Source organism: Scyliorhinus canicula, chromosome 16 (assembly GCF_902713615.1).
Source record: "Scyliorhinus canicula chromosome 16, sScyCan1.1, whole genome shotgun sequence".
NCBI lineage: Eukaryota > Metazoa > Chordata > Chondrichthyes > Carcharhiniformes > Scyliorhinidae > Scyliorhinus > Scyliorhinus canicula.
Window position 1 is genome coordinate 100,951,658 of NC_052161.1, and position 26,411 is coordinate 100,978,068.

At 46.7% G+C, this 26,411-nt stretch overlaps 1 protein-coding gene across 5 annotated transcripts in view; it reads left to right on the forward strand.

Annotated features, from left to right (window-relative positions):
• The window catches only part of kif17 (kinesin family member 17), a 147,051-nt gene extending 121,503 nt beyond the window's left edge, over window positions 1-25,548 (forward strand). For 3 of the 5 annotated variants that reach the window (XR_005463737.1, XR_005463734.1, XR_005463736.1), the window contains exons 13-14: window positions 23,496-23,613; window positions 25,305-25,548. Coding sequence is in view for 1 of the 5 variants with exons in the window: in XM_038821752.1 (XP_038677680.1) it covers window positions 11,840-11,854; window positions 17,669-17,685; window positions 23,496-23,613; window positions 25,305-25,513 (359 nt within the window). In the remaining 4 variants the exon portion in view is untranslated. Of the gene's footprint in view, window positions 1-11,839; window positions 11,855-17,668; window positions 17,686-23,495; window positions 23,614-25,062; window positions 25,168-25,304 lie in introns of all 5 variants that reach the window. The other 2 variants (XM_038821752.1, XR_005463735.1) reach the window with 2 other exon arrangements.
• Window positions 25,549-26,411: the final 863 nt, after the last annotated feature.

The window sequence follows — 26,411 nt, forward strand, 5'->3', positions numbered from 1 at the left end:
AGGCGGGGTGCGGTGGCAGGTGTTGTAGCCTTCGCCTCGTTGATCACCCGAAGGCGGATCCTGTTAGGGTGGAGAACAACCTCTCCACCCTGTGCCCTGGCGTGGTGGGGGGACCTGCTGGAATTCTTGACGCTTGAAAAGGTCAAATTTGAACTGAGGGGAAGGATGGAGGGTTTCTACAATTCATGGGCGTTATTCATTATGCACTTTCAAGAATTAAATCACATCGAACATTAGCGGGGGAGGCTGGGAGGGTTGGGGGGAGGGGGACTGTATGTGTTGATGGTGACTATGGGTGATTCTTGATTCCTTTTAGTTATTGAGTCATCGATAACAGTTATCGAGCTGAAATTGGTCTGGTTGAGTCTGCGGCCGGGAAGGGTATTGGCGGTGGTGTGGGAACTGAAGGGGTTTATGGAGCGCATGGGAGGAGTGGACCGTGGAGGTTTGGGAGGCCGACTGCAAAGAAATTTTTGTTCTTCTCCCGTGTGCACAGGGCGTACTCCCCGGTCGACTACTGCTGGCGGGGGTTGCCGGCTCGGAGTATTCTGTGATCGTGGTGTCAGACCACGCACCGCATTGGGTGGACTTGTAAGTGGACCGAGGGAATGCCCAGCGGCCACAGTGGAGGTTAGATGAGGGATTGTTAGCAGATGAGGAGGTGTGTGAGCGGATGAGGGTCGCTATTCGGGGGTGAGGGCCGCTATTTGGGGGATGTGGAATTGAATGATACAGTGAGGTTTCAGCTGCCATGGGCACATAGGGACAAGACGGAGTTGGCAGAGATGGCAAAGCTGGTAGATAAAATCCAACAGATCGATAGGAGTAATTGGAGGCCCCGGAGGCTGGGTTGTTGAAAGAGCAGCAGGAACGGCAGGTGGAGTTTGGGCTGTTGTCTATGTATAAGGCAGTGGGGCAGTTGGGGCGGGCCAGAGGGGCAGTCGATGAGTATGGGCAGAAGGCAAGTAGGATGTTGGCACATCAACTGAGGAAGCAGGAGGCGGTGAGGGAGATCAGAAAAGTGAAGGATAGGAAGGGAAAAGTGGTCTTAGACCTGGTGGGGGTGAATGGTGGGCAGCACGGTAGCACCGTGGTTAGCATGGCTGCTTAACAACGCCAGGATCCCAGATTCGATTCCTGGCTTGGGTCACTGTCTGTGCGGAGTCTGCACGTTCTCCCCGTCTGCGTGGGTTTCTGCCGGGTGCTCCGGTTTCCTCCCACAGTCCAAAGATGTGCAGGTTAGGTGGATTTGCCATGCTAAATTGCCCTTGGTGTCCAAAAAGATTAGGTGGGGTTTTTGGGTAAGGGTTGAGGCCTGGGTTACTGCGTTAGGGTGGAGGTCTGGGACGCTCTTTACAAGTGCCGGTGCAGACTCGATGGGCCGAGTGGCCTTCTTCTGCACTGTTGATTCTGTGAATGGGGTTCGAGGACTTTTGTAAGATGTTATATGAATCGGATCTCCGGGCCACTGGGGGGGGGAGCGAGTTGCCGGGGGGGGTGGGGGGTGGTGAGTGAGGGGGGGAGCGAGTGGTGGGGAGCGAGTGGGGGGGGGGGGGGGGGGGGGAGAGAATGAGGCATTTTCTGGACGGCTTAAGTTCCCCAAGGTGGAGTAGGGCCTGGTAGAGGGCTGAAAGAACCCACTGAACTGGTGGAGGTTATGGGGGCATGCAGGGAGGGAAGGCCCTGGGCCTGGATGACTTCCTGGTAGAATTTTATAAGAATTTCTTGGGAGACCTGGGACCCCTGCTGGTAAGGACACTTAATGATGCGAGGGAGAAGAAGGAGCTCTCCTCCACATTATCACAGGCCTCAATATCATTAATTTGAAGAAGGAACGGACCCGGAGCAGTGTGGGCCCTACCTACCGTCCAATATCACTGCTGAATATAGACGGCAAGTTGTTGGCAAAGATCTTGACCTCACTGATTGAGGACTGTGTGCCGTGGCTGATAGGGGAAGACCAGGCGGCGTTTGTAAAGGGGAGGCATCAATGGCTAACGTTAGGCGTTTGTTGAACATTATAATGATGCCCTCGGAGGGTCGGATCGTGGAGGTGGCAGTCGCTATGGACGTGACGGAGGCCTTTGAATGGGTAGAATGGGAATATTTGTGTGAGGTGCTGGGGTGGTTCAGGCATGAGTTTGTGGATTGGGTCCGGTTGTTGTATCGGGCATCAGCAGCAGGTGTAAGGATGAACTGGGTGAGTTTGGGCTATTTCAGGCTGCATCATGGGATGAGGCAAGGATGCCCATTCTCCTTGTCCCTTTGCCTTGGCAATAGAATCATTGGCAATGGCATTTAGAGAGTCAAGAGGGATTTCCGGTGGCGGCCATGGAGTAGGGGGTTGCACATTTGGTAGCTCCCGCTTGTCATGAAACGTTTGGACCTTTTCTCCAGTTTTTTCCGGAATTTCACTTAATAAAACTAGTGCCTGAAGCCTACAGACAAAGGTTTAGAAATTTAAGGAAAGAACCTGGTCAAACATACATGGAGTTTGAAAGGATCAAACAGAGTAATTTTGATAGGTGGATAGGGGCTTTGAAAATAGACCAAATGTAGGAAGCTCTCGGAGAAATTATACTATTGGAGGCGTTTAAAAATTCAATTCCTGATGTAGTGAGAACTCGTGGAAGAGCAGAGGGTTAAAACTGCGAGGTTAGCTGCAGAGATGGCAGATGATTATGAATAAGTTCATAAATCAAAGCTTGGTTTCCGACATCAGTTTCAGTCTGTGAGGGACAGAAACTGGGGAAAAGAGAAATACTCAAGTGGTAGAGGTAAAGGAGATCTGATGGGAGATAATAAGGAGTGTACCTCAGACTAAAAAGGAAATCCAGGAGGGTGGAAGAGACATGAAAAGTTTAAAATGTTTTCACTGTAATAAACTAGGCCCTGTAAAGTCACAGTGTTGGTGGTTGAAGAAAAGCACTGGGAAGGCTGGTGTGGTAAAACAGGATAAGACAGTGAGGTTTGTTAAAGTGGTAAAGGAAAGCCCAAGTGAAGTGAAGGAGGTGCAGAAGATTGTACAGCCTGATCAAGAGGTGATTGATGAGAAGGTGCCAGATCTCTTTAAAGAGTTTACTTGTGTGGGTAAAGTTTATTCATGTGTACCAGAAGGTGCAGGTAAAGAAGTCACAATTTTAAGAGATACAGGAGCTAGTGAACCTTTAATGGTAAGAGATGAGGAGTTATGTAGTTTGGGAAAAATGGCCAGAAAAGGTGGTAATATGTGGAATTCAGGGTGAGAAGACTAGTGTTCCATTATATAAGGTAAGGTTGGAAAGTCCAGTGAAGAGTGGTGAAGTGGTAGTAGGAGTAATAGAGAAACTATCTTGTCCAGGAATACAGTTTATCTTGGGTAATGAAATAGCTGGATCGCAGGTGGGAGTGATGTCTACTGTGGTTGATAAGCCAGTGGCAAATCAGGCAACTGAAGTTTTGAAGGACGAATATCCTGGGATTTTTCCAGATTGTGTAGTAACAAGGTCACAAAGTCATAGGTTAAGACGAGGAGAAATCAAAGAGTGAAAATAAAGTTGAAGTACAATTATCAGAAACGATTTTTGATCAGATGGTTAAAAAAGAACAAGAACAGGTGGAGGATGAGGCGGATATTTTTAGTTCAGGAAAATTTGTGGAGTTACAACAGAGAGATGTAGAAATAAAACAGCATACACGAAATGGAGACCGTTACATATGCAGGCAGATGAAAATTGGGCAGAAGTTCATTGAGTAGTATTGCCGGTATAGAAAGGAGGTGCTGCGAGCAGTACATGAGGTACCAGTGGGAGGTCATTTGGGAGCAAGGAAAACTCAAGCTAAAATACAAAAACATTTTTATTGGCCTGGACTACATAAATATGGAGTTAAATTTTGTTGATCATGTCACACGTGTCAAGTGATAGGGAAACCTCAAGCAGTGATAAAACCAGTGCCCTTAATACCCATTCCAGCATTTGAGGAACCTTTTACAAGGTTTGCTTCCTAAAACGAAAAGTGGGAATCGATATCTTTTAACTATAATGGATGTGTCTACTAGGTTTCCAGAGGCCATTCCAGTACGCAATATTACAGCTAAAAAGATTGTGGAGGAGTTACTTAAATTCTTTACTAAATATGGACTACCCACATAAATACAATCGGATCAAGGATCAAATTTTATCTCGAGGTTATTCAAAGAAATTACGAATAGCTTAGGAATAAAACAATTTAAATCAACTGCGTACCATATAGAATCGCAGGGAGCCTTAGAAAAGTGGCATCAGACAAGAAAGACAATGTTGAGGGCTTATCGTCAAGATTATCCAGAGAATTGGGATAAAGGAATTCCATTCATACTCGTGCAATTAGGGATGCACCTAATGAGTCAACCAAATTCATCCTTTTGAACTAATTTTTGGTCATGAGGTAAGAGGACCACTTATTTGATTAAGAAAAAATTAGTGAGTGAAAAATTGGAACTTACATTATTGGATTACATGTCAAATTTTAGGGAACGATTAAATAGAGCAGGTGAATTGGCTAGACAACATTTAAAAGTTGCACAAAATGTGAGGAAACGGGTAGCGGACAAGAAATCCAAAGTTCGTAGTTTTGCCAATGTAGATAAAGTTTTAGTATTGTTACCAGTGGTAGGTGAGCCTTTAAAAGTTAGGTTTTGTGGACTGTATCAGATTGAAAGGAAATTAAGTGAGGTGAATTATGTAGTACGAACGCTGGATAGAAGGAAAACTCACCTAGTATGTCATGTGAATATGCTTAAAAGGGACTTTGAAATGGAGGAGAAGAAAAGGAGGAGGTTTTAATGATTCTAACTCAAAGTGACAAACCAAATCCAGATGACTTTGAATTTTACATACCCCAAATTAAATTGGAAAACGAGGATGTTCTTAAAAATTGGGATAAATTGTTGAGTTACCTTCCAGAGGAAAAACGGACTGACCTGAGTTATTGATATCACATGGGCAACTTTGTGGAGATAAATTGGGAAGTACTAAAATGGCTATACATGATGTAGATGTGGGAAATGCTGTTCCAATCAAACAACATTCATATAGACTTAACCCTTAAAAATTGGCACAGGTTAACAAAGAGATTGAAAGTATGCTTAAAAATGGCATAATTGAAGTGGGTAGCAGTCAATAGCTCACCCATAGTGATGGTACCTAAACCAGATGGTACCCAATGGTTGTGTGTGGAGTATAGAAAGATTAATGCAGTTACAAGAACGGACTCTTATCCTGTCCCATGTTTCGAGGATTGCATTGAGAAAGTGGGACAACCAGCTTTTATTTCCAAACTGCATTTACTTAAAGGTTACTGGCAGGTACGTTTATCTGAAAGGAAGAAGGAGATTTCAGCTTTTGTGACTCCAGATGGTATATACCAATTCAAAGTTATGCCATTTGGCATGAAAAACACCCCAGCCACATTTCAACGGTTAACTAACAAAGTCATTTCAGGATTACCCAATTGTGCGGTGTACATCGACGATCTGGTAATTTTCAGCCAGACATGGAAAGAACATTTAACACATTTGATGGAGTTATTCGATCGATTCAGGAGGCAGGTTTGGTGATAAACCTAGCCAAAAGTGAATTTGGAAAAGCGCAAGTCACTTTCCTTGGTCATACAATCGGACAGGGTCGAGTGGTCCCACGGGATGTGAAAACAAAAGTTATTGGGGAGTTTCCAATACCCTCGGCACGAAGGGAAATAATGCGATTTCTTGGCATGAGTGGATTCTACCGGAAATTTGTGCCAAATTTTAGCAGTGTGGTTGCTCCACTGACAGACTTTCTAAAGAAACGTCAAAAAGTTCAGTGGACAGCAGAGTTTCAACAGGCATTTGACTGCCTGAAAGCTGTGATAACCAATGCTCCTGTGTTGGAGAATTACAAGGGACTCTGTGATCAGATTGAACTAAAGTATCTGACTTTAAAGAGAAATGCCGAGGCATGGAGAAATGGATGGATCGTGCAGAGACCTTCTTGTCCAAAGAGACTGTCAATCAAGAAGGATTCCAGTTGGAGGAAGAAGAACTAAAATGGGCTATGTTATTGTCAATGTTTGCGTGTTTTGTTTTGTTAAAAAATGAAATGTATATTCACTGTCAATATTTCTTAAAGGAAAGTGAAAAAGGTGAAAAATGAAACCATCTTGAAGTTGATGTTTTTTTTGGGAGGGGGAGGTGTCATGTGAGAGTACCTTTAAGAAGTGGGTGTTTTTCAAATCGCTGTAGTGGGTGTACCTTTAAGAAATGGGTGTTTATTACTGCAGTGAAGTCAGAGTGTGGGTGGAGCTGGGCTGTCTGTCTGCTTTTCCTTTCACTTTGGGCTGTCTGCTATAGGGCGTGTTTTTTTTTAGTGATGGGGATGCTGCAGTCACAGCAAGCTAATCTCTGTAAGCTAAAGAATGTTCATTTGGTGATTTCAAAGTGGGAACTACTCTCAGGAAAGAAGTTAAATCTAATGTCTTTCTGTAAAAAGGGTTCTTTTTGACTTATGGATGTTGCAAGGAAAGATTAAGAGTTACTTATAGAGTACTGTTTTCTTTGGGGGATGTATTAGTGTTGATAGTTGTTAAGATGTTTACTGTGGGTTTTATAACGTGTTAACTGGTTTCATAAATAAACATTGTTTTAATTTAAAAGTACTTTAGCTCTCTGAAGCACCACAACTGCAAATCAAGGCCTGTGTGTTCCCCATAACCACAATCTATTGAAAGTTGTGGGTCAGGTGAACTCCATGATATCCTTTGGGGTTCTCTAAAGCCAGACCCATAACTCTGACTAAGACCGCAAACACACCTGACCAGAATCTTCCCAATTTTTCACAATCCCTAACATGTGCGCATGATTCGCTGACCCCCGCCCACACCTCTCACGCTCATCTGCTACCCCTGAAAGAACCCACTCATTCTCACCCGAGTCATATGCACCCTGTGCACCACCTTAAACTGTATCAGGCTAATCCTTGCACAAGAGGAGGTCCCGTTACCCTTCAAAGTGCCTCACTCCATACTCCCCAATTGATCTCCATACGCAACTCCACTTCCCATTTCTCCTTGATCTTCACCACCCGCTCACCTCCCTGCTCCTCCAGCCACTTATATATATCCCCAATTTTTCCCTCCCCTTCCACATGCGGAAGCAGCAGTCGCTCCAGCAGGGTGTATCCCAGCAACTTAGGGAACCCCCTCCAGACCTTTTGTTCAAAGTCACTAACCTGCAGATACCTGAACTCACTACCCCTCGGCAGCTCTATCTTCTCCCTTAACTCCTCTAGACTGGTGGACCCTTCCTCCAAATACAAATCCCTCACCTTGACCAGCCCCACTTCCCTCCACCTCCTACATACACTATCCATCCCCCCCCAGCTCAAACCCATGATACTCCCGAGGTTTTTAGTCGTGTTCCAGGACCTTTCAATTTTTATTCCAAAGGCTTTTTTTTAGGAAGATTAATGCATTGATCTCGAGGTTTATGTGGCAGGGAAAGCTCCATGGGTGAAGAAGGTGCTGCTATAACAGGGACATGGGGGGCGGGCTGGCCTTGCCAAATTTGATGAACTACTACTGGGCAGCAAATATAGCCATGGTAAGGAAGTGGATAGTGGGGGAGGGAGCAGATGGAGGCAGCCTCTTGCAAGGACACTGGCTTAGGGGCACTGTTGATGGCGCCTCTGCTGTTCCCACCGGCCAGATACTCCACGAGCCCGGTGGTGGTGCTGGCCCTGAGGGTGACGGGACAGTGGCAGCAGCATCTAAGGCTGAATGGTGCCTTGGTTTGAGCACCAATTTGCGGGGATCACAGGTTTTCCCCAGGGGGGCTAGGCGCAGGGTCCCAGGGGGTGGCGGCGGGTGGGGATTGAGCAGTTTGGAGACCTATTTGTGGGGAGAAGGCAGCTTTTCGAGCTTGGACGGATTGTTAGAGGAGTATGAGCTGCCCAATTGGAATGGTTTCCGGTACTTACAGCTGCAGGACTATGTGAAGAAACATATTATACCCTTTCCCGACCTGCCTATCCCCGGGGTTGCAGGACAAGGTGGTGTCGAAAACAGGTTGGCAAGGGCAGGGTGTCGGAGATTTATAAAGAATTAATGGACTGGGAGGGTGCCCCGATAGGAGAAGTTAAGTGGAAGTGGGAGGGAGAGCTGCGGAGGAATTTGGAGGCTGGGGTGTGGGAGGAGACTCTGATTAGGGTGAACGCATCCTCTTCATGTGCTAGGCTTAGCCTTATTCAATTCAAGGTAGTCCACAGGGCGCATATGACGGTGGCTAGAATGAGCAGGTTTTTTGAGGGGGTGGAGGATCAGTGTGCAGGGGGGCCCGCAAACCATGTCCGCATGTTTTGGGCCTGTCCGAAACTGGAGGGACTCTGACAGGGGTTTGCTGACGTTATGTCTGAGGTGCTGAGGGTGAATGTTATCCTGAGTCCAGAAGTGGCGATTTTTGGGAGTGTCGGAAGACCTGGGGGTCCAGGGGGCAAGAGAGGCCGACATTTTGGCTTTTGCTTCCTTGGTAGCCTGGAGACGGATCCTGTTGGAATGGAGGGACTTAGGGCCACCGAAACTGGGGGTGTGGGTTAGCGACCTCGCGGAATTCTTTAGGTTGGAAAAAATCAAAGAAAGAAAAGTACAGCACAGTAACAGGCTCTTCGGCCCTCCAAGCCCGTGCCGACCATGCTGCCCGTCTATACTAAAATCTTCTACACTTCCTGGGTCCGTATCCCTCTATTCCCATCCTATTCATGTATTTGTCCAGATGCCCCTTAAATGTAACTGTCATCCCTGCTTCCACCACCTCCTCCAGCAGCGAGTTCCAGGCACCCACTACCCTCTGTGTAAAAAAAACTTGCCTCGTACATCTCCTCTAAACCTTGCCCCTCGCACCTTAAACCTATGCCCCCTAGTAATTGACCCCTCTACTCTGGGGAAAAGCCTCTGACTATCCACTCTGTCCATGCCCCTCATAATTTTGTAGACCTCTATCAGGTCGCCCCTCAACCTCCGTCGTTCCAGTGAGAACAAACCGAGTTTATTCAACCGCTCCTCATAGCTAATGCCCTCCATACCAGGCAACATCCTGGTAAATCTCTTCTGCACCCTCTCTAAAGCCTCCACATCCTTCTGGTAGTGTGGTGACCAGAATTGAACACTATACTCCAAGTGTGGCCGAACTAAGGTTCTGGAACATAGAACATTACAGCGCAGTACAGGCCCTTCGGCCCTCGATGTTGCGCCGACCTGTGAAACCCCTCTAAAGCCCATCTACGCTATTCCCTTATCGTCCATATACCTATCCAATGACCATTTGAATGCGTTAAGTGCTGGCGAGTCCACTACTGTTGCAGGCAGGGCATTCCACGCCCTTACTACTCTCTGAATAAAGAACCTACCTCTGACATCTGTCCTATATCTATCTCCCCTCACTGTCCACCCTATCTAATCCTCTGATCTATACAGCTGCAACACGATTTGCCAATTCTTATACTCAATGTCCCGGCCAATGAAGGCAAGAATGACGTATGCCTTCTTGACTACCTTCTCCACCTGTGTTGCCTCTTTCAGTGACCTGTGGACCTGTACACCTAGATCTCTCTGACTTTCAATACTCTTGAGGGTTCTACCATTCACTGTATATTCCCTACCTGCATTAGACCTTCCAAAATGCATTACCTCACATTTGTCCGGATTAAACTCCATCTGCCATCTCTCCACCTGTCTCCAAATGATCTAAATCCTGCTGTATCTTCTGACAGTCCTCATCGCTATCTGCAATTCCACCAACCTTTGTGTCGTCTGCAAACTTACTAATCAGACCAGTTACATTTTCCTCCAAATCATTTATATATACTACGAACAGCAAAGGTCCCAACACTAATCCCTACGGAACAAAACTAGTCATAGCCTTCTAATTAGAAAAACACCCTTCCATTGCTGCTCTCTGCCTTCTATGACCTAGCCAGTTTTGTATCCACCTTGCCAGCTCACCCCTGATCCCGTGTGACTTCATCTTTTGTACCAGAGTACCTTGAGGGACCTTGTCAAAGGCCTTACTGAAGTCCATATAGACAACATCCACTGCCCTACCTGCTTCAATCATCTTTGTGACCGCTTTGAAAAACTCTATCCAGTTCGTGAGACACGACCTCCCCTTCACAAAACCATGCTGCCTCTCACTAATATGTCCATTTACTTCCAAATGGGAGTAGATACTGTCTTGAAGAATTCTCTCCAGTAATTTCCCTACCACTGACGTAAGTCTCACTGGCCTGTAGTTCCCTGGATTATCCTTGCTACCCTTCTTAAACAAAGGAACAACATTGGCTATTCTCCAGTCCTCCGGGACATCACCTGAAGACAGTGAGGATCCAAAGATTTCTGTCAAGGCCTCAGCAGTTTCCTCTCTAGCCTCCTTCAGTATTCTGGGATAGATCCCATCAGGCCCTGGGGACTTATCTACCTTAATATTTTTCAAGATGCCCAACACCTCGTCTTTTTGGATCTCAATGTGACCCAGGCTATCTACGCACCTTTCTCCAGACTCAACATCCACCAATTCCTTCTCTTTGGTGAATACTGATCCAAAGTATTCATTTAGTACCTCACCCATTTCCTCTGGCCCCACACATAGTTTCCCTTGCCTATCCTTCAGTGGGCCAACCCTTTCCCTGGCTACCCTCTTGCTTTTTATGTATGTGTAAAAAGCCTTGGGATTTTCCTTAACCCTATTTGCCAATGACTTTTCGTGACCCCTTCTAGCCCTCCTTGCTTAAGTTCCTTCCGACTTTCCTTATATTCCACACAGGCATACTCTGTTCCCAGCCTTCTAGCCCTGACAAATGCCTCCTTTTTCTTTTTGACGAGGCCTACAATATCTCTCGTTATCCAAGGTTCCCGAAATTTGCCGTATTTATCCTTCTTCTGCACAGGAACATGCCAGTCCTGAATTCCTTTCAACTGACATTTGAAAGCCTCCCACATGTCAGATGTTGATTTACCCTCAAACATCCGCCCCCAATCTAGGTTCTTCAGTTCCCGCCTAATATTGTTATAATTAGCCTTCACCCAATTTAGCACATTCACCCTAGGACCACTCTTATCCACCAGCACTTTAAAACTTACTGAATTGAAGTTCACCATGAGAGAGACTGTGAAGGGTTTGCCCGGAGATGGAAACCGTTTATCGACTTCTCCAAGGATAGTGGGGGAGGGATTCCGGGGCCAGAAAATGAGGCAGGGTAGGTGGAGGGTGGGGTGGTGGAGTGTTACTTATTTATTTGTTTTGTGAATTCCTGTTTGTTGTCTTTTTGGTTGTGGTTGTGTTTGATGTGCGTATATAAATGCCTTAATAAAAACATTTTTTTTAAAAGAATGCCGGCCGCAACCAGCTTTTAAAATGAGAAGGCCGTCCATTCCCGCTTTTAAATGCAAACGATGTAGTCATTCCCCAGAAGCGGCAGCAGAGAGCAGGTCACTCGCCAGACACGTACACTGACATCACATCCCCTGTACGTTCATGCTTTTCTCCTCAAAATCACAGAGGAGAGATTCCTCCATTTTCTATCTGCAAACCAGCAAGCAACAGGACTGTGAAGAACTGAAGGTGGATTGTTTTGCTGTAAGGAAGAGAGGGGCACAGGAGAGTCCACGGCAGGACAAAGCAATGTTCGTGTGAGCTGTATACAGAGCTCTAGGAACTCTGGTGAACAGCCTACTAAGAAGAAACTGAAATAGGGAACAAGGCATAATAAGGATGATTTCTTGAGGTATGGCGTTGTTAATTGTGCCAATGCAAATCAGGATGTAAAGCCATTGTGTGTTGTATGCAGGGAAGTACTGGCAAATAACAGTTTAAAACCCTTAAAACTTCAAAGACATTTGAACTAAGCATGGCGAGTTCGAGGACAACCCTCTTGATTTCTTTCAAAGGATGCAGCGAGAACTTAACCTTAAATCACCAGCTGAAGTCCTCAGCAGAAATTTAACATTGAATGATAAAGCACAATTAGCCTCTTACATGTAACTTACTCTGTAGCTAAAGATAAATGCCCCACACTACAGCTGAGAGATTAATTCTCCCTGCAGAATTAGGCATAGCTCATATGGTCCGGGATGAGAGGTCAGCTGAAAAACTGAAATGCATCCCCCTTAGAGATAACACAGTGGCTCGCCGAATGTGTGAAATAGCTGAAAATGTATACGTCCAGTTTATTTCTTGTTTAAAGTCAGCACAGGAGTTCTCAATACAATTGGATGAAAGTACAGACACTTCAAATTGTGCAACCTTGCTAGTTTACATTAGGCATGTTTGGCACAATTAATTTATTGAGGATTTGCTGTGCTACCTGACATTATCAACCAGCATGATTGGTGTACAGATTTATAAGCAGTGAATAGTTACGTGGTTGGAAAGTGCAGGCTCGACTGGGTTCGTTGCGGAGGAACCACAAGCGATTGGGCAGCCAATATGACAGAGAAAAACAACAGACTTATGATAAAGATTTATAATAATTAATCATCTTTATTAGTGTCACACGTAGGCTTACATTGACACTGCAACAAAGTTACTATGAAAATCCCTTAGTCGCCACACTATGGTGCCTGTTTGGGTACACTGAGGGAGAATTCAGAATGTCCAATTCACCTAACAAGCACGTCTTTTGGGACTTGTGGGAAGTAACTGGAGGAAACCCACGCAGACACTGGGAAAACGTGCAGACAGTGACCCAAGTCGGCAATCGAACTCAGGTCCCTGGTGCTGTGAAGCAACAGTGCTAACTACTATGCTACCGTGCTGCCCACCACTGTGCTACCGTACTTCCCATTACTGTGCTACCGTGCTGCCCAGGAGGCACTAATGTGCTGCTAAGGAGGCAGCTGGTCAGGACATTATTTGGAATCATTGTTTAATTGACCATGAGGCATTGGCACTGAAAGGAATTCCATTCGATCTTGAAGAGGTATTGAATGGAGTTTCATTAAACGCAGCGCACTTAATACCAGGATTTTTGAGGGTGTGTGTGTGGCCAAACACACACATTTATTGTTCCACGCAGAGGTACATTGGCTGGATAAAAGCTTTGACAAAGGTCAGCTGGACTTGAAACGTTAGCTCTTGTCTCTCCTTACAGTCCAGACAGATCATTTCACACATGGAAAAAAAAACATCGGACATATATAATACTACCCAATGTAAATACATAGGCACAGGCAATGGATGAGCATACGGAGTGCAGTACTACTCAGCAGAGAAGAGATCAGTTCCGTCCATAAGAGAGTCATTCAGGAGTCTGGTAAAAGCAGGGAAGAAGCTGTTTTTGAACCTATTAGTGCGTGTTCTCAGACTTTTGTATCTCCTGCCCGATGGAAGAAGTTGGAAGAGTGCATAACCCGGGTGGGAGGGGTCTATGATTATGCTGCCCGCTTTTCCCAAGGCAGCGAGAGGTGTAGTCAGAGTCAATGGATGGGAGGCGGGTTCGCATGATGGACTGGCCGTGTTCATGCCGCTCTGTAGTTTCCTACAGTCTTGGGCCGAGCAGTTGCCATACCAGACTCTGATGCAGCCAGATAGGAAACTTTCTGTGGTGCATCTGTAAAAATTGGAAAGAGGGGGCAGCACGGTGGCGCAGTGGGTTAGCCCTGCAGCGCCGAGGTCCCAGGTTCAATCCCGGCTCTGGGTCACTGTCTGTGTGGACTTTGCACATTCTCCCCGTGTTTGCGTGGGTTTCGGCCCCACAACCCAAAGATGTGCAGGTTGGGTGGATTGGCCACACTAAATTGCCCCTTAATTGGAAAAAATGAATTGGGTACTCTAAATTTATTTATTTTTTTAAAATTGGAAAGAGTCATTGTGGACATGGCGAATTTCCTTACTTTCCTGAGGAAGTATAGGTGCTTTCTTTGTTGTGCTTTCTTTGCTGTGGCGTCGGTGTGGGTGGACCAGGAGAGATTGTTGGTGATGTGCACATCTAGGAATTTGAAGCTGTCAACCATCTCCACCTAGGCACATTTGTTGCAGATAGGGGTATGTACGATACTTTGCTTCCTGAACTCAATGACCAGATCTTCAGTTTTGCTGACATGGAGCGAGAGATTGTTGTTGTTACACCACTCCACTAGGTTCTCTATCTCCCTCCTGTATTCTGACTTATGGCATCTGTTTGAGATCCGACCTACTACGGTCGTGTCATCAGCAAACATGTAGATGGAGTTGGAGTCAAATTTTGGCACACAGTCGTGTGTTTATAGGGAGTATGGTAGGGGGCTAAGCACACTGCCTTACAGGACCCCGGTCTTGAGGATGATCGTGGAGGAGTTGTTGTTGTTTATCCTTACTGATTGTGGTCTATGGGTCAGTATGTTGAGGATCCAGTTGGAGAGGGAAGAGCCAAGTCCTAGGTTTTGGAGCTTTGATATGAGCTTGGCTGGGTTTATGGTGTTGAAGATGGAGCTGTAGTCAATTAATAGGGGTCTGACGTAGGAGTCCTTGTTATCGAGATGATCCAGGGATGAGTGTTGGGCCAGGGAGATGGCATCTGCTGTGGATCGGTTGTGGCGGTATGTGAATTACAGTGAATCAAGGCATCTGGGAGTATGGAGTTGAAGTATCGTCGGGTGCTTGTCAGAGTTTACAAACTGAGATATGAAATCCACACTTTCATATCTTGAGAAATCATCCCCTCTGTCTGATTTGTTTGCTGATTAAACTTGGATGTTAACTATGTCATACCTTGCAGACATCTTTTCAATTCTAAACAAACTGAACCTCAAATTGCAAGGGAAGGATGATGATTGCTTTCGGCACTGTGAAGAAATAGATGCTTTCCAAAAGTCATTGAACGTTTAGCAAGTGCGAGTACAAAGCCAAAACGACTACATGTTTCCCACACTGCAACAACACATCAAATAAACAGTGGTAGTAAGGGAATTGTCAACAGACTGGCAAGTCTTATTCAGTGGGATCTGGCTGCATTGATCAACACTTTTTGTTGCTACTTTCCAGAGGAGAAGTTTCAGATTTTGAAAGAGAAGAGGTGTGTGAAAAATTATTTTTGAGTTTGACACCCCAGAGTCAATTATAAACTTACAGCTGACTCCAAATGAAGAGACTGAACTCCTGCACTTCGTGACAGCATATTAAAAACGCGCCACAAGTCCATGAGGCTGTCAGCATTCTAGAGTAGCAACTCCGAGGAGTATCCAGTGCTGAGTCAAACAAGCATTTTGTTAATATTGCCCTTCACAATGACCTAATGTGAGATTGGATTTTCCATCCTCACAAGGATGAAGGCAGCACAAAGGAACCAGCTGAACTCTGCACCTGATATGCGCATTACCCTCTCCTTCTGTGAACCTAAGTGAGATCATGAGGACCAAGCAAGCTCACCTGTCACATTAAAGGTAAGCAAAAATGGTGGATCGTGAAGGTCGGCTGGCATGGGTCCCAAAGGTCAGCCGGTTGGTAAAAGTGGGTACCGGGAAAAAAAAGTTTGAAAAACACTGTTCTGGAATACTTTCCCACCAATAATAAATCATTATTGTTATTTATGAGGTACCATCAATTGGACGCGAGACACGATGAAGGTCCAAACTTAGGCTTTAATCAGCTCGATGTTAGCCCGGTGGTCGACTACAGTGAAAGGCCGACCGCTGGGAACTCTGGGTACTTATACCCCACCTCGGAGGCGGGGTGTACTTGCCTCTCGACCAATTGGTGAGCAGTCACATGACTAGTCCCAGCCAATCAGACGAGAGGCACATGACCAGCCAGAGCCAATGGGAAACCAGTGCTCTGCACCAACGGCAGTGCTCCTATTCATACCACCACATTCACCCCTTGTGGAGAAAGAAGGCAGGGGGGTGTTGTAAGGGAAGAGAGAGAGAGAGGGGGGGGCGAGGACTGGTGGTGTGAGTAGAGACAATCGAGAAGATGGGGGCTGCCCACTGGCTCGTGGCAAAAATGAACAAAACCGAATACAGTTGGGTGCAAACAAAATTTACAATAGAGTCCAATAAAGTCCCATGGTTGCATCAGATGGACACGATCAGCCTGTCGGGTGCCAGTGGTGTTTTGGTGGACCGGCGCAGTGGAGCCGGTGATGTCAGGCCGGTGGTCGTCCTTGCCTCCGGGAGCGTCGGTCGTAGATGTGTCTCCGTACTCCGGGCCGGTGGTGGAGACGCTGTGATCAGGGATGGGGGGGGGTCTGTGCGCTGGGTCGTGGGGGCGCGGGGGGCTCTGGGGGGAATCAGGATTGGGGGGGGAGGTGTTGATGTAGGGGGGGGAAGGCCGCATGCCGATGGGTGCCAGGTCCCGAAGCGAGACCGTATTCTGCCGACCGTCGGGATACTCCACGTACGCATACTGCGGGTTGGCGTGGAGTAACTGGACTCGCTCAACCAACGGGTCGGACTTGTGCACCCGCACATGCTTCCGGAGCAAGATGGGCCCGGGGGTGGCCAGCCAGGTCGGGAGAGGGGATCCTGAGGACAACTTCCTAGGGCAAACAAGGAGACGTTCATGAGGTGTTTGATTAGTGGTGGTACAGAGGAGAGACCGGATTGAATGGAGGGAGTCGGGGATGACCTCTTGCCAACGGGAAACTGGGAGATCTCTGGACCGTAGGGCCAGCAGGATGGTCTTCCAGATGGTGCCATTCTCTCGCTCAACCTGCCCGTTACCCCGAGGGTTATAACTGGTCGTCCTGCTAGAGGTTATGCCCCTGCTGAGCAGGAATTGATGCAGTTCGTCACTCATAAAGGAGGACCCCTGGTCGCTGTGGATGTACGTGGGGTAACCGAACAGGGAGAAGATGGACAGGAGGGCCTTTATGACGGTTGTTGTGGTCATGTCGGGGCAGGGAATGGCAAAAAGGAAACGGGAGTATTCGTCAATAACACTCAAGAAATATATGTTGCGGTTGTTGGAGGGGAGGGGACCCTTGAAGTCTATACTGAGACGCTCGAAGGGGCGGGACGCCTTGATCAGATGCGCTTGCTTGGGGCGGTAGAAGTGCGGTTTGCACTCTGCGCAGATGTGGCAGTCCCTGGTGACGGCCCTGACTTCCTCAACGGAGTAGGGCAGGTTGCGGGTCTTGATAAAGTGGTAAAAACGGGTTACCCCTGGATGGCAGAGATCCGTGTGGAGGGAGCAGAGGCAGTCAATCTGCGCGCTGGCGCAGGTACCGTGGGATAGGGCATCGGGAGGCTCGTTGAGCTTCCCAGGAGGATACAAGATATCATAGTTGTACGTGGACAACTCGATCTGCCACGGCAAGATCTTGTCGTTCTTGATCTTGCCCCCCTGTGCATTATCGAACATGAAGGCTACTGACCGTTGGTCCGTGAGGAGGGTAAACTTCCTGCCGGCCAGACAGTGCCTCTAATATCGCACAGCTTAAACTATGGCCAGTGCCTCCTTTTCCACCGAGGAGTGGCGGATTTCAGAAGCGTGGAGAAGAAGGCCACAGGTCTGCCTGCTTGGTTCAGGGTGGCCGCCAGAGCTACGTCAGACGCATCGCTCTCGACCTGGAATGGGAGGGACTCATTGATAGCATGCGTCGTGGCCTTTGCGATATCCACTTTGATGCGGCTAAAGGCCTGGCGGGCCTCCATCGACAGGGTAAAGGAGGTGGACTGGATGAGGGGGCGGGCTTTGTCGGCGCAGCTGGGGACCCACTGGGTGTAATAGGAGAAGACGCCCAGGCAGCGTTTGAGGGATTTGAGGGTGTTGGGAGAGAGAGTTCCATTAGGGGGCGCATGCGTTCGGGATCGGGGCCTATCACTCCGTTATGCACTACGTAGCCAAGGATGGCTAGACGGTCCGTGCTAAACACGCACTTATCCTTATTGTAAGTTAAAATAAGGAATTTCACGGTTCAGAGGAATTTTTGAAGGTTGATGTCATGGTCCTGCTGTTCGTGGCCGCAGACGGTGACGTTATCGAGATACGGGAAGGTAGCCCGTAAACCGTACTTGTCGACCATTCGGTCCATCTCCCGTTGGAAGACCGATACCCCATTTGTGACACCGAATGGAACCCTGAGGAAGTGGTAGAGGCGCCCATCTGCCTCAAACACAGTGTACTTGCGGTCACTCGCGCGGATGGGGAGCTGGTGGTAGGCAGACTTAAGGTCCACCGTGGAAAAAACTTTGTATTTCGCGATCCTGTTAACCAGGTCGGAAATACGGGGGAGAGGGTACGCGTCCAGCTGCGTAAACCTGTCGATGGTCTGACTGTAATCAATGACCATCCGGTTTTTCTCCCCAGTCCGAACTACCAGCACTTGGGCTCGCCAGGGACTGTTGCTGGCCTCGATGACTCCTTCCTTAATGAGCCTCTGGACCTCAGACCTGATGAAGGTCCGGTCCTGGGCACTGTATCGTCTGCTCCTAGTGGCGGCAGGTTTACAATCTGGGGTGAGATTAGCAAACAAGGAAGGGGGGTCTACTTTGAGGGACGTGAGGCTGCAGACAGTAAGGGGGGGAATAGGGCCGCCGCATTGGAAGGTCAAGCTCTGCAGGTTGCACTGGAAATCCAGGCCCAAGAGTGCCGGAGCGCATAGACGGGGGAGAATGAGGAGTTTGTAGTTTTTGAAACCCTCCCCTGGACCGTGAGGTCCGCTATGCAGCACCCAGTGATGTGGACAGAGTGCGAACCCGAGGCTAACTCGATCTTATGTTTGACTGGGTGGAAGGGCAGTCGGGGTGGACGAAACTTTCCGTGCTCCCGGAGTCCAGTAGGCATTTCATCCATGCCCATTGAGCTGGATCGTTGTCGCTGTCTTGGCAAGCGTGCGTAGTCGCGACTGGTCGAGCGTGATGGAAGCAAGTCGTGGTGAGAGTTCCAGATCATCCTCGGTGGCAGAGTAATCGCTGGCAGGGCCTTCCGTGTTGGCCCAAGATGGCGGCGCCCAGGACCCACGCGTGGAGCCGGGGCCCCAAGCTGGCAGTGCCCAGGACCCGCACGTGGCGTCCGGGGCCCAAGATGGTGGCGCCCGTGGGAACCTCGTGGCGGCTGGGGCCAAGGTCAGCGGCGTCTGCGGGCCGGTCAGGGCAGCCGGGAGCGGGGGTAGGGAGGACCGTGGGGCTGTTGCGGGGGCCGGGAGGTGGGCCGGAGAGGTCGTTGCGCGGCGCTGGGCCCTGGAGGGCCCGGGGGGGGGGGGGGGGGGGGGGGGGGGGGGGGGGAGTGATCCGCGGTCGCTGCGTGGAACAGCAGCGACCGACTTGGTCTGGCAGACCACAGCGTAATGGCCATCTTCCCGCAGCTCTTACACAGAGCCGAGCGGGCCAGGCAGCATGGGCGGGGGTGTTTTGAGAGGCCGCAAAAATAGCGGGGCCCCGTTAGCTTGTCGGAGCGTTCCGCAGCGCAGGCCTGGGGGGTGGGGGGGGGGGGGGGGTCAGGGTCAGCGGAGGATGGAGGTGGCTTGTGCTATGAAGTCCAAGGGGTTATCGCGCGTACGGGGGCGTATGTGCGGGCGTTCGGGTCGACGACCACCAGGGAGGTTGCGAGGGTCCGTGCCTCAGCTAGGCTGAGGGCGTTCTTCTCCAGTAATCGTTGGCGGATAGAGGAGGATTGCATGCCGGCAACGTAAGCGTCTCTGATTAAAAGTTCCATGTGCTCTGTCGCAGAAACTTGGGGACAGGCGCAATTTCTCCCCAGAGCCGTGAGGGCCTGGTAAAACTCGTCGAGGGACTCACCAGGGAACTGTTGTCTAGTAGTCAGGAGATGCCGTGCATATACTTCGTTGACTGGCCAGAGAAAGTGTCCTCACAGGAGATCCATGGCCGCGTCATAATCGTTTTCGTCCTCAATCATTGAGTATACCGCCGTGCCCACGCACGAGTGGAGGATGTGGAGTTTCTGCTCCTTGGTGGGCTTGCTGGCCGCAGTCGTCAGGTAACTGTTGAAACACGCCAGCCAATGTTTAAAGGTTGCAGGCGCATTTGAAGCATGTGGGCTGATGCGGAGGCAGTCAGGCTTGATGCGTAGCTCCATTTCAAAATTCTAGCTGATTAAATTGATGTACCATCAATTGGACGCGAGACACGGTGAAGGTCCAAACTTAGGCTTTAATCAACTAGATGTTAGCCCGGTGGTCGACTACATTGAAAGGCTGACCACCGGGAACTCTGGGTACTTATACCCCGCCAGGGAGGCGGGGTCTACTTGCCTCTCGACCAATTGGTGAGCAGTCACATGACTAGTCCCAGCCAATCAGATGAGAGGCACATGACCAGCCAGAGCCAATGGGAAACCAGTGCTCTGCACCAATGGCAGTGCTCCTATTCATACCACCACAATTTATATGAATCATTTTAGCCTAATCTGATTAGGAACACCACATCCAAGTGAAGGCCTCATTCTCCTCCAAGCCACTTACCATATTGACTTACAATATATCACCATTTGTTCATTGTCATTGTGGGAGCTCCTTTACCAGATGGTCTGCATCCTATGAATGAATAATAAAAAATGACAAATGAGGATTAGGTGACAAGACAAGAACTCGGGGGTGTCAAACTCAAAAATAATTTTTCACACACCTCTTTTTCAAAATCTGAAACTTTTCCTCTGGAAAGTAGCAACAAAAAGTGTTGATCAAGAGCTGACATGACAAACATAGCTGCACTGATCATGAAGACACAGCTATGAAGGTTAAGTCTGGATGAACAAAACCTGAAGTTCAGTTTTTGTGCATTGACAACTAAGTGATTTCATTATAGTAAATAAAATAAATATGCACGCTGCTTAAAGTGATCTGAAACAGTGCAAAATTGTCAATTAATGTGAACAACAGTCTCAAGATAAGCAAACTCAGTGAGAAACCACGCATGAAGGGACCCTTGAGGCGTGTTGCACTGTTAATGCTGAATGTAAATACAAATTCAGGAAGTTTCGCTTGAAAAGTCAACATTCCCAATCTTGTGTATATGGGATCTGCTGTTCAATTTCATTCCGAGCAAAATTAGATCCCATCAGTTATTAAACAACTCATTGCAGAAAAACGAGATGATATTCCAGCTGTCTCTATCAGTATTGAAGAACGGTTGACAACATAAATGCATTTTTAAAATGTGTACTGCTCTGTTAAATTGATTTCATTGATGTTCTACTACTTAGCATGAATAACCTAAGGATTAGAGCTACAATTTACTGTAAAAGTTCACTGGTCCAAGGATAAATTTACACAGAGGATGGTGAGTACCTAGAATGAGTTGCCGTGGGAGGTGGTGGAAGCAGATACGATAGTGGCATTTAAGAGGCATCTTGACGAATATATGAATAGGATGGGTATACAGCAGGGTTTTTCAAAGCCAGGGTCGCGACCCGGGCAGGTAGCAGCAGGGTCATGGAACGATCGGGTGCGCTGTTCCTGCAGTGGTTCCGATCGCGAGACGAGAGCCCGTCTTTTACTTTTGAGAATGACGGCCAAGTTAGAAATCCGACGGAGAGTCAGCAATGGTTGGTGGTCAGCGGCATGGAGAGAGAAACTGAAATGTCCGCGGCTCAGGGCTCATCCCCAGTTTATGTGGAGATGCCCGAGTGTCAGCTGATGTCGGGGAGGTTTTGTGCCCGACGCGTGGGGTGAGTGAGACTCGGTGCTTGAGGGGGAGATGAGGCTGCTCTATCCCCATGGGCAGGAGCTAGATCTCCCCCTTTTGAGTATTTTGAGCCGATACCCGGTGCACCTGCACCCGAGTCTCGGTGTGCTGCTCCCCCACCATCCCTCCGGCGCAGCTCCTCTTGGTGATTTATCCGGGGAAACTAGGCTTGTGCAGGCCCAATAGTAGATCTGCTGAGACAGGCCCTGGTGACTGAGCCACCCAGCTCCTGCTTTGTGATTTGATTATAGGGGCTACTGGGCTGGGTTTTATATTTTGGGTGGCCGGATGGGGGACTGTATTTGGTAAAAGCCCTGGGCCGCACTAAGTGCCGGGCTCAGAAATTACAGTCAACGTGGTTATTCTCAGGCATTGTGTTCATGACTTTTAACATTTTATTTTAGTACCTGAGGTTGCATTTTTGAAAATAATTCCCCGTCTCCACTGAGAAGGACTCGTGTGATATAAACCGAACTTTGGTGTAAAATGACCTGAACCCTGATAATCATATTGTTTATTCTGGTATTGGCGTAGGAGAGCATAATGTTTGGAAAATGCAGGCTTCAGTGTTCTCGAGAATGAAACTTATGTGGCACGACTCAAAATTGCGATCTTGGAGAAATTTCTGCACCTGGACTTGAATTATAATGAAATTGCATTCTGGAAAATGATGGATTTTTGAAGCTAGTTTGTGATATCAGCTGAAATGATGCTCTTTACTATTGGTTATGTTTGATCTCTGGTGCCTACCTGTCCACAATAAAATACTTAGTGCACATAAAAAAAGAAAGAGAATGGAGGCCGCTACCGCCTTTTAAATGAAAATAAATTTGGCTGTGTGAAGGTTTCCAGAAAGAAGCGACAGCAGAGAGCAGGTGGGCACTCTGCACGCACACTTGATGTTAAGCGCCCTCCAGGTCTGTGCTAATCACGGAGCAGTGTTGCTTCCATTTTCCAGCTGCTGACAAGCAATGCAAGGGAACTGTGAAGATGAATGGTAATCTTAAATGTAAGAGATGGCCAGAGACTCAATAGGCAGTTTACCTATAGGACAGGATTTCACAACAGAATCTATTCGACAGAGCTGCACAGGAGAGTCCAAGGCAGGACAGAGCAGTGCCAGTGTTAGCTCTGTGCAGAGCTCCAGGGCCTCTGGTTAACAGCCAGCAAAGAAGAAACTTAACTTGGGAACAAAGCTGTATAAAGAGGATTTCTTGAGGTATGGTCTTGTCCTTCATGAGGACCGACATGTGCAAAGTTGGATAAAGATGAAGATGGTACAAAGGATTTGGCTGAAGTCTGCACCTGATATGTGCATTTTCCTCTCCTCCTTTGCACCTGATTCAAGTGAGATCGTGAGGACCAAACAGGCTACCCTTTTGCATTAAGGATAAGCAAACGTGACATTTGTTGCAAAGGTCAGCCTGCGTGGGTCACGAAGTTCGGCCAGTTGGTAAAAGTGGGTCCCGGGAACAAAAGTTTGAAAAACACTGGTACAGAGGGATATGAACCCCGAAAGGTCAAAATGTTTTAGTTTAGACGGGCATCATGATTGTCGCAGGCTTGGAGGGCTGAAGGACCAGTTCCTGAACTGTACTGTTCTTTGATCTTTGACTACTTATTAGAAGACACAGAACTGACTTCTGTATAATATTACATTTATCTAATAGGCTTCAAAAATATAATTTGTTGGTCTGGTGGGTGTGATGCCTGAAATATTATTATCCAAGACTACCCTTTCAGTGCTGGCTCTAATTCAGAAAATTATATTTCAAATTTTAAAACTTGGCTGAATCCTGATTAATAGATTTAAATGCAGAGAATGTATCATTTTTTTCTGTGATAAGGAAGGCAGAAATATATTTTCAAATATTTTTACTGGTTTATAGGAGGAAGACCGTTACAGACAAATGCTAAACCGTAGTGATAGTGAAAATATTGCCAACAACTACTTCAGGTCAAAACGTGCCAGTCAAATCCTGAATACAGACCCCGCAAGAAGTCTCTGTAAGTATCGGTGCAATCCATAATGAAAGAAATAAAATCAAGGATACCACTGGGAACCATTCAAACATTATTCCATGCGAAAGTAAATATCAGGACTCAGAAGAATTCTTGCCATCTTAACAAGCACCTTGATGACAATGCCTTTTAAAATTGAAGAGCATATTTGCCCTAAATGATATTGTGTCGGGGAATGGATTTGACACACAACATACTCTCACTGTGGCAACACTAATAAGAGGAATCTGAATCAAAAAGATATGAGCTGGAGAGGAATAGGTTTTGGTCTTGATGTCATCACCTCACAGTAAACATGATAACCGACTGAGGTGCAGTCACTTTCTCAAACATTTAATTTTCTGAGTTGATAGTAACCAATTTTAAGCCTGCCTGTGAGGAATTAACTGGCCCTGTGCAGGACCACACTCCTGGTAAAACTGAACCATGATACCGAAATGCATTGCAGCATTTCGTAACCCACATTATAATATATTTTTAGTTTACTAGGATTATTACTAATGGCCTTATTCAGTGAGTTGGAGATTTTATTAGAATAGGGCTGTTGTACCAAGAGCATTAATTTATCACTTTTGGGGTGATGTTAGAACCTGCGAAAGAGTCCTGGGTCTGTCAGTTAGCCAAGGGGGTCTTGTGGTCTAGTAGTGTTTCGGAGGAAAGCCAGAAGCAATTCAGGATACTGAAGAGAGGTATTGGGGAAAGGGCCCTAGAATCTGGAATCACAAAGAAGCTTGCATACCCTGGCAACAATGGAGGTGAACCTGGAATCAAGGAGGGCTGGAAACGTGGTCTAGGGTTTATGAGCATTGAGCGAAATCCCAAAATCTGGGAATGGTGGAATGGGGCCTTGAAGAGAGGGGGCCCTGAAGAGAGGGGCCCCAGGGACAGTAAAACTAGCAAGAAGTCTTGGAACATTTGTTTTGGCAGTTTTGCTGTATTTAGGGGTTGCAAGGACATGGCTCAATGTGGGAGAGCGTAATCTAGTCGCTTTCTGAGAGTGGGAAGCTCAAATCGCTCTGTCTCCATCTGGACCACCATACCCCTTAAATCTCCTCAACAGTGTTCCTACACATCAGGCTCCTTCACCAACCTGTCCACATCCTCTTTTGTAGCCTCAGATTCTTCTCTCCCATCATGCTTACTGTTTTTATATTCCTGTCTTAAGGCAGTTAATGGTAAACCTTTCCAGACATGCGTTAAGAGCACATGTCACAGGTGCTGCTAATCACAGGTACTTTTTGTCTGTGAGGGGTTCAAAGCAAAAAAAATCAAAAAATTATTTTAAATATATTTAAATTAGATTAAGCCTTAAAGATATCCATTTTGTTCAAAAGACTTTAGGTAAAGCAAAAATGGAGTACATGCTGTGTAATTTTAAAGAAGTAAGTTATCATATTTGGGCTGACCAATTAAAAGAAAAGTTTCCTGTATTAGGTCCAGACCAAACTGATATTGAATGATATTCATCATTGGAATTACAAAATCAGATATAACTCATCTCAAAGCTTAACTCAAAGTACTGCACTCGGATCTGGTCAGGTAAATCACAGAAATAACTTTAATGAGCAATCTTTCAAGTTGAGTTTGGTTAAATTGATCTGTATACAAAACCCATGAGAGTATTGTGGCATCATGCAAATTATCCTACCTTGTTCTTTTGTTCTCTCCTATAACAGTGCACAACCCCACATCTGTGCATAATGTATCTCTTAACAATGGATCTTCTTCCCATGCTGTCTCCAACCTGAACACGGTGTCTCCAACCCAGCCTCCTGAAATGCCCACACCAAGGCCATTCCGCTTGGAATCATTGGAACTTCGTGTGCCCTCTGCCAAAACCAAACGCAAGAAAAGCAAAAGCAATTCTTTCATGGACATTGCCTGATGTGGGACTGTTACAATAAATTGTTTTTAAAGGCATTTGTTGTATTCTTCCCTTCCCCTCCTGCTCTTACTGCTCCAAATACTAACTCTGCTCAAGGAAGTTTCTGCCAGTGCGACTGAATCACCAATTGATCAGAGATGTTTGGGAGAGAAGTTGAGCTACTCTCCTGAAGGCTCTGTAACATAGTGCATCGTGTCTCCTTGACACCTCCAAACAATTGCATGCCTAAGATTGAGAAGTCATAATATTGTGGGAAACTGATTGAGACCTGTATTGGTCCAATGCAACATAAGACTATGCTGTCTACTGCTATTGTAACAGTAATTTTTATATATGTATATATATATATATATATAGTTAAATTACAAAAATCAAACTTCCATACATCACATGTCTCATCCCATCAATAGCACTATTCATCAATTCTAAATGTCACCAAACCTTTACTACAACTTGCCAAAGTACTTTGTTCTCTCTTTAATTTATCTTCCTTCAGTTCTTTTTAAAATATATATTTTATTAAGGTATTTAAAAGTTTTTATAATAATAACAATAACAACGACATAAACATGGTATAATAAACATTTCCACCCCCATCCCAATCTTCAGTATCTTTCTTAATTTCAATCACTCATTCTTACCCATTAATATTCCTAACCATTCCTAATTTTACTTACTAAGTTCCTTCAAATCAGCCAACCTTGCATCCCCTTCTGATAATACAGCTAAATTTTTGTTTCTTTCAAATCTAGATTTATTTATATTGCCCATAAATCTGACCAAAATCTACCACCTCTTTTGAAACTGTGCCCTTAATTTTACTTTATGTTCTTAGACTCACTATCTCCTCTAATTAATTGGAGTTCTCATACCTCATCCTTTTCTATACTTGCTTTCA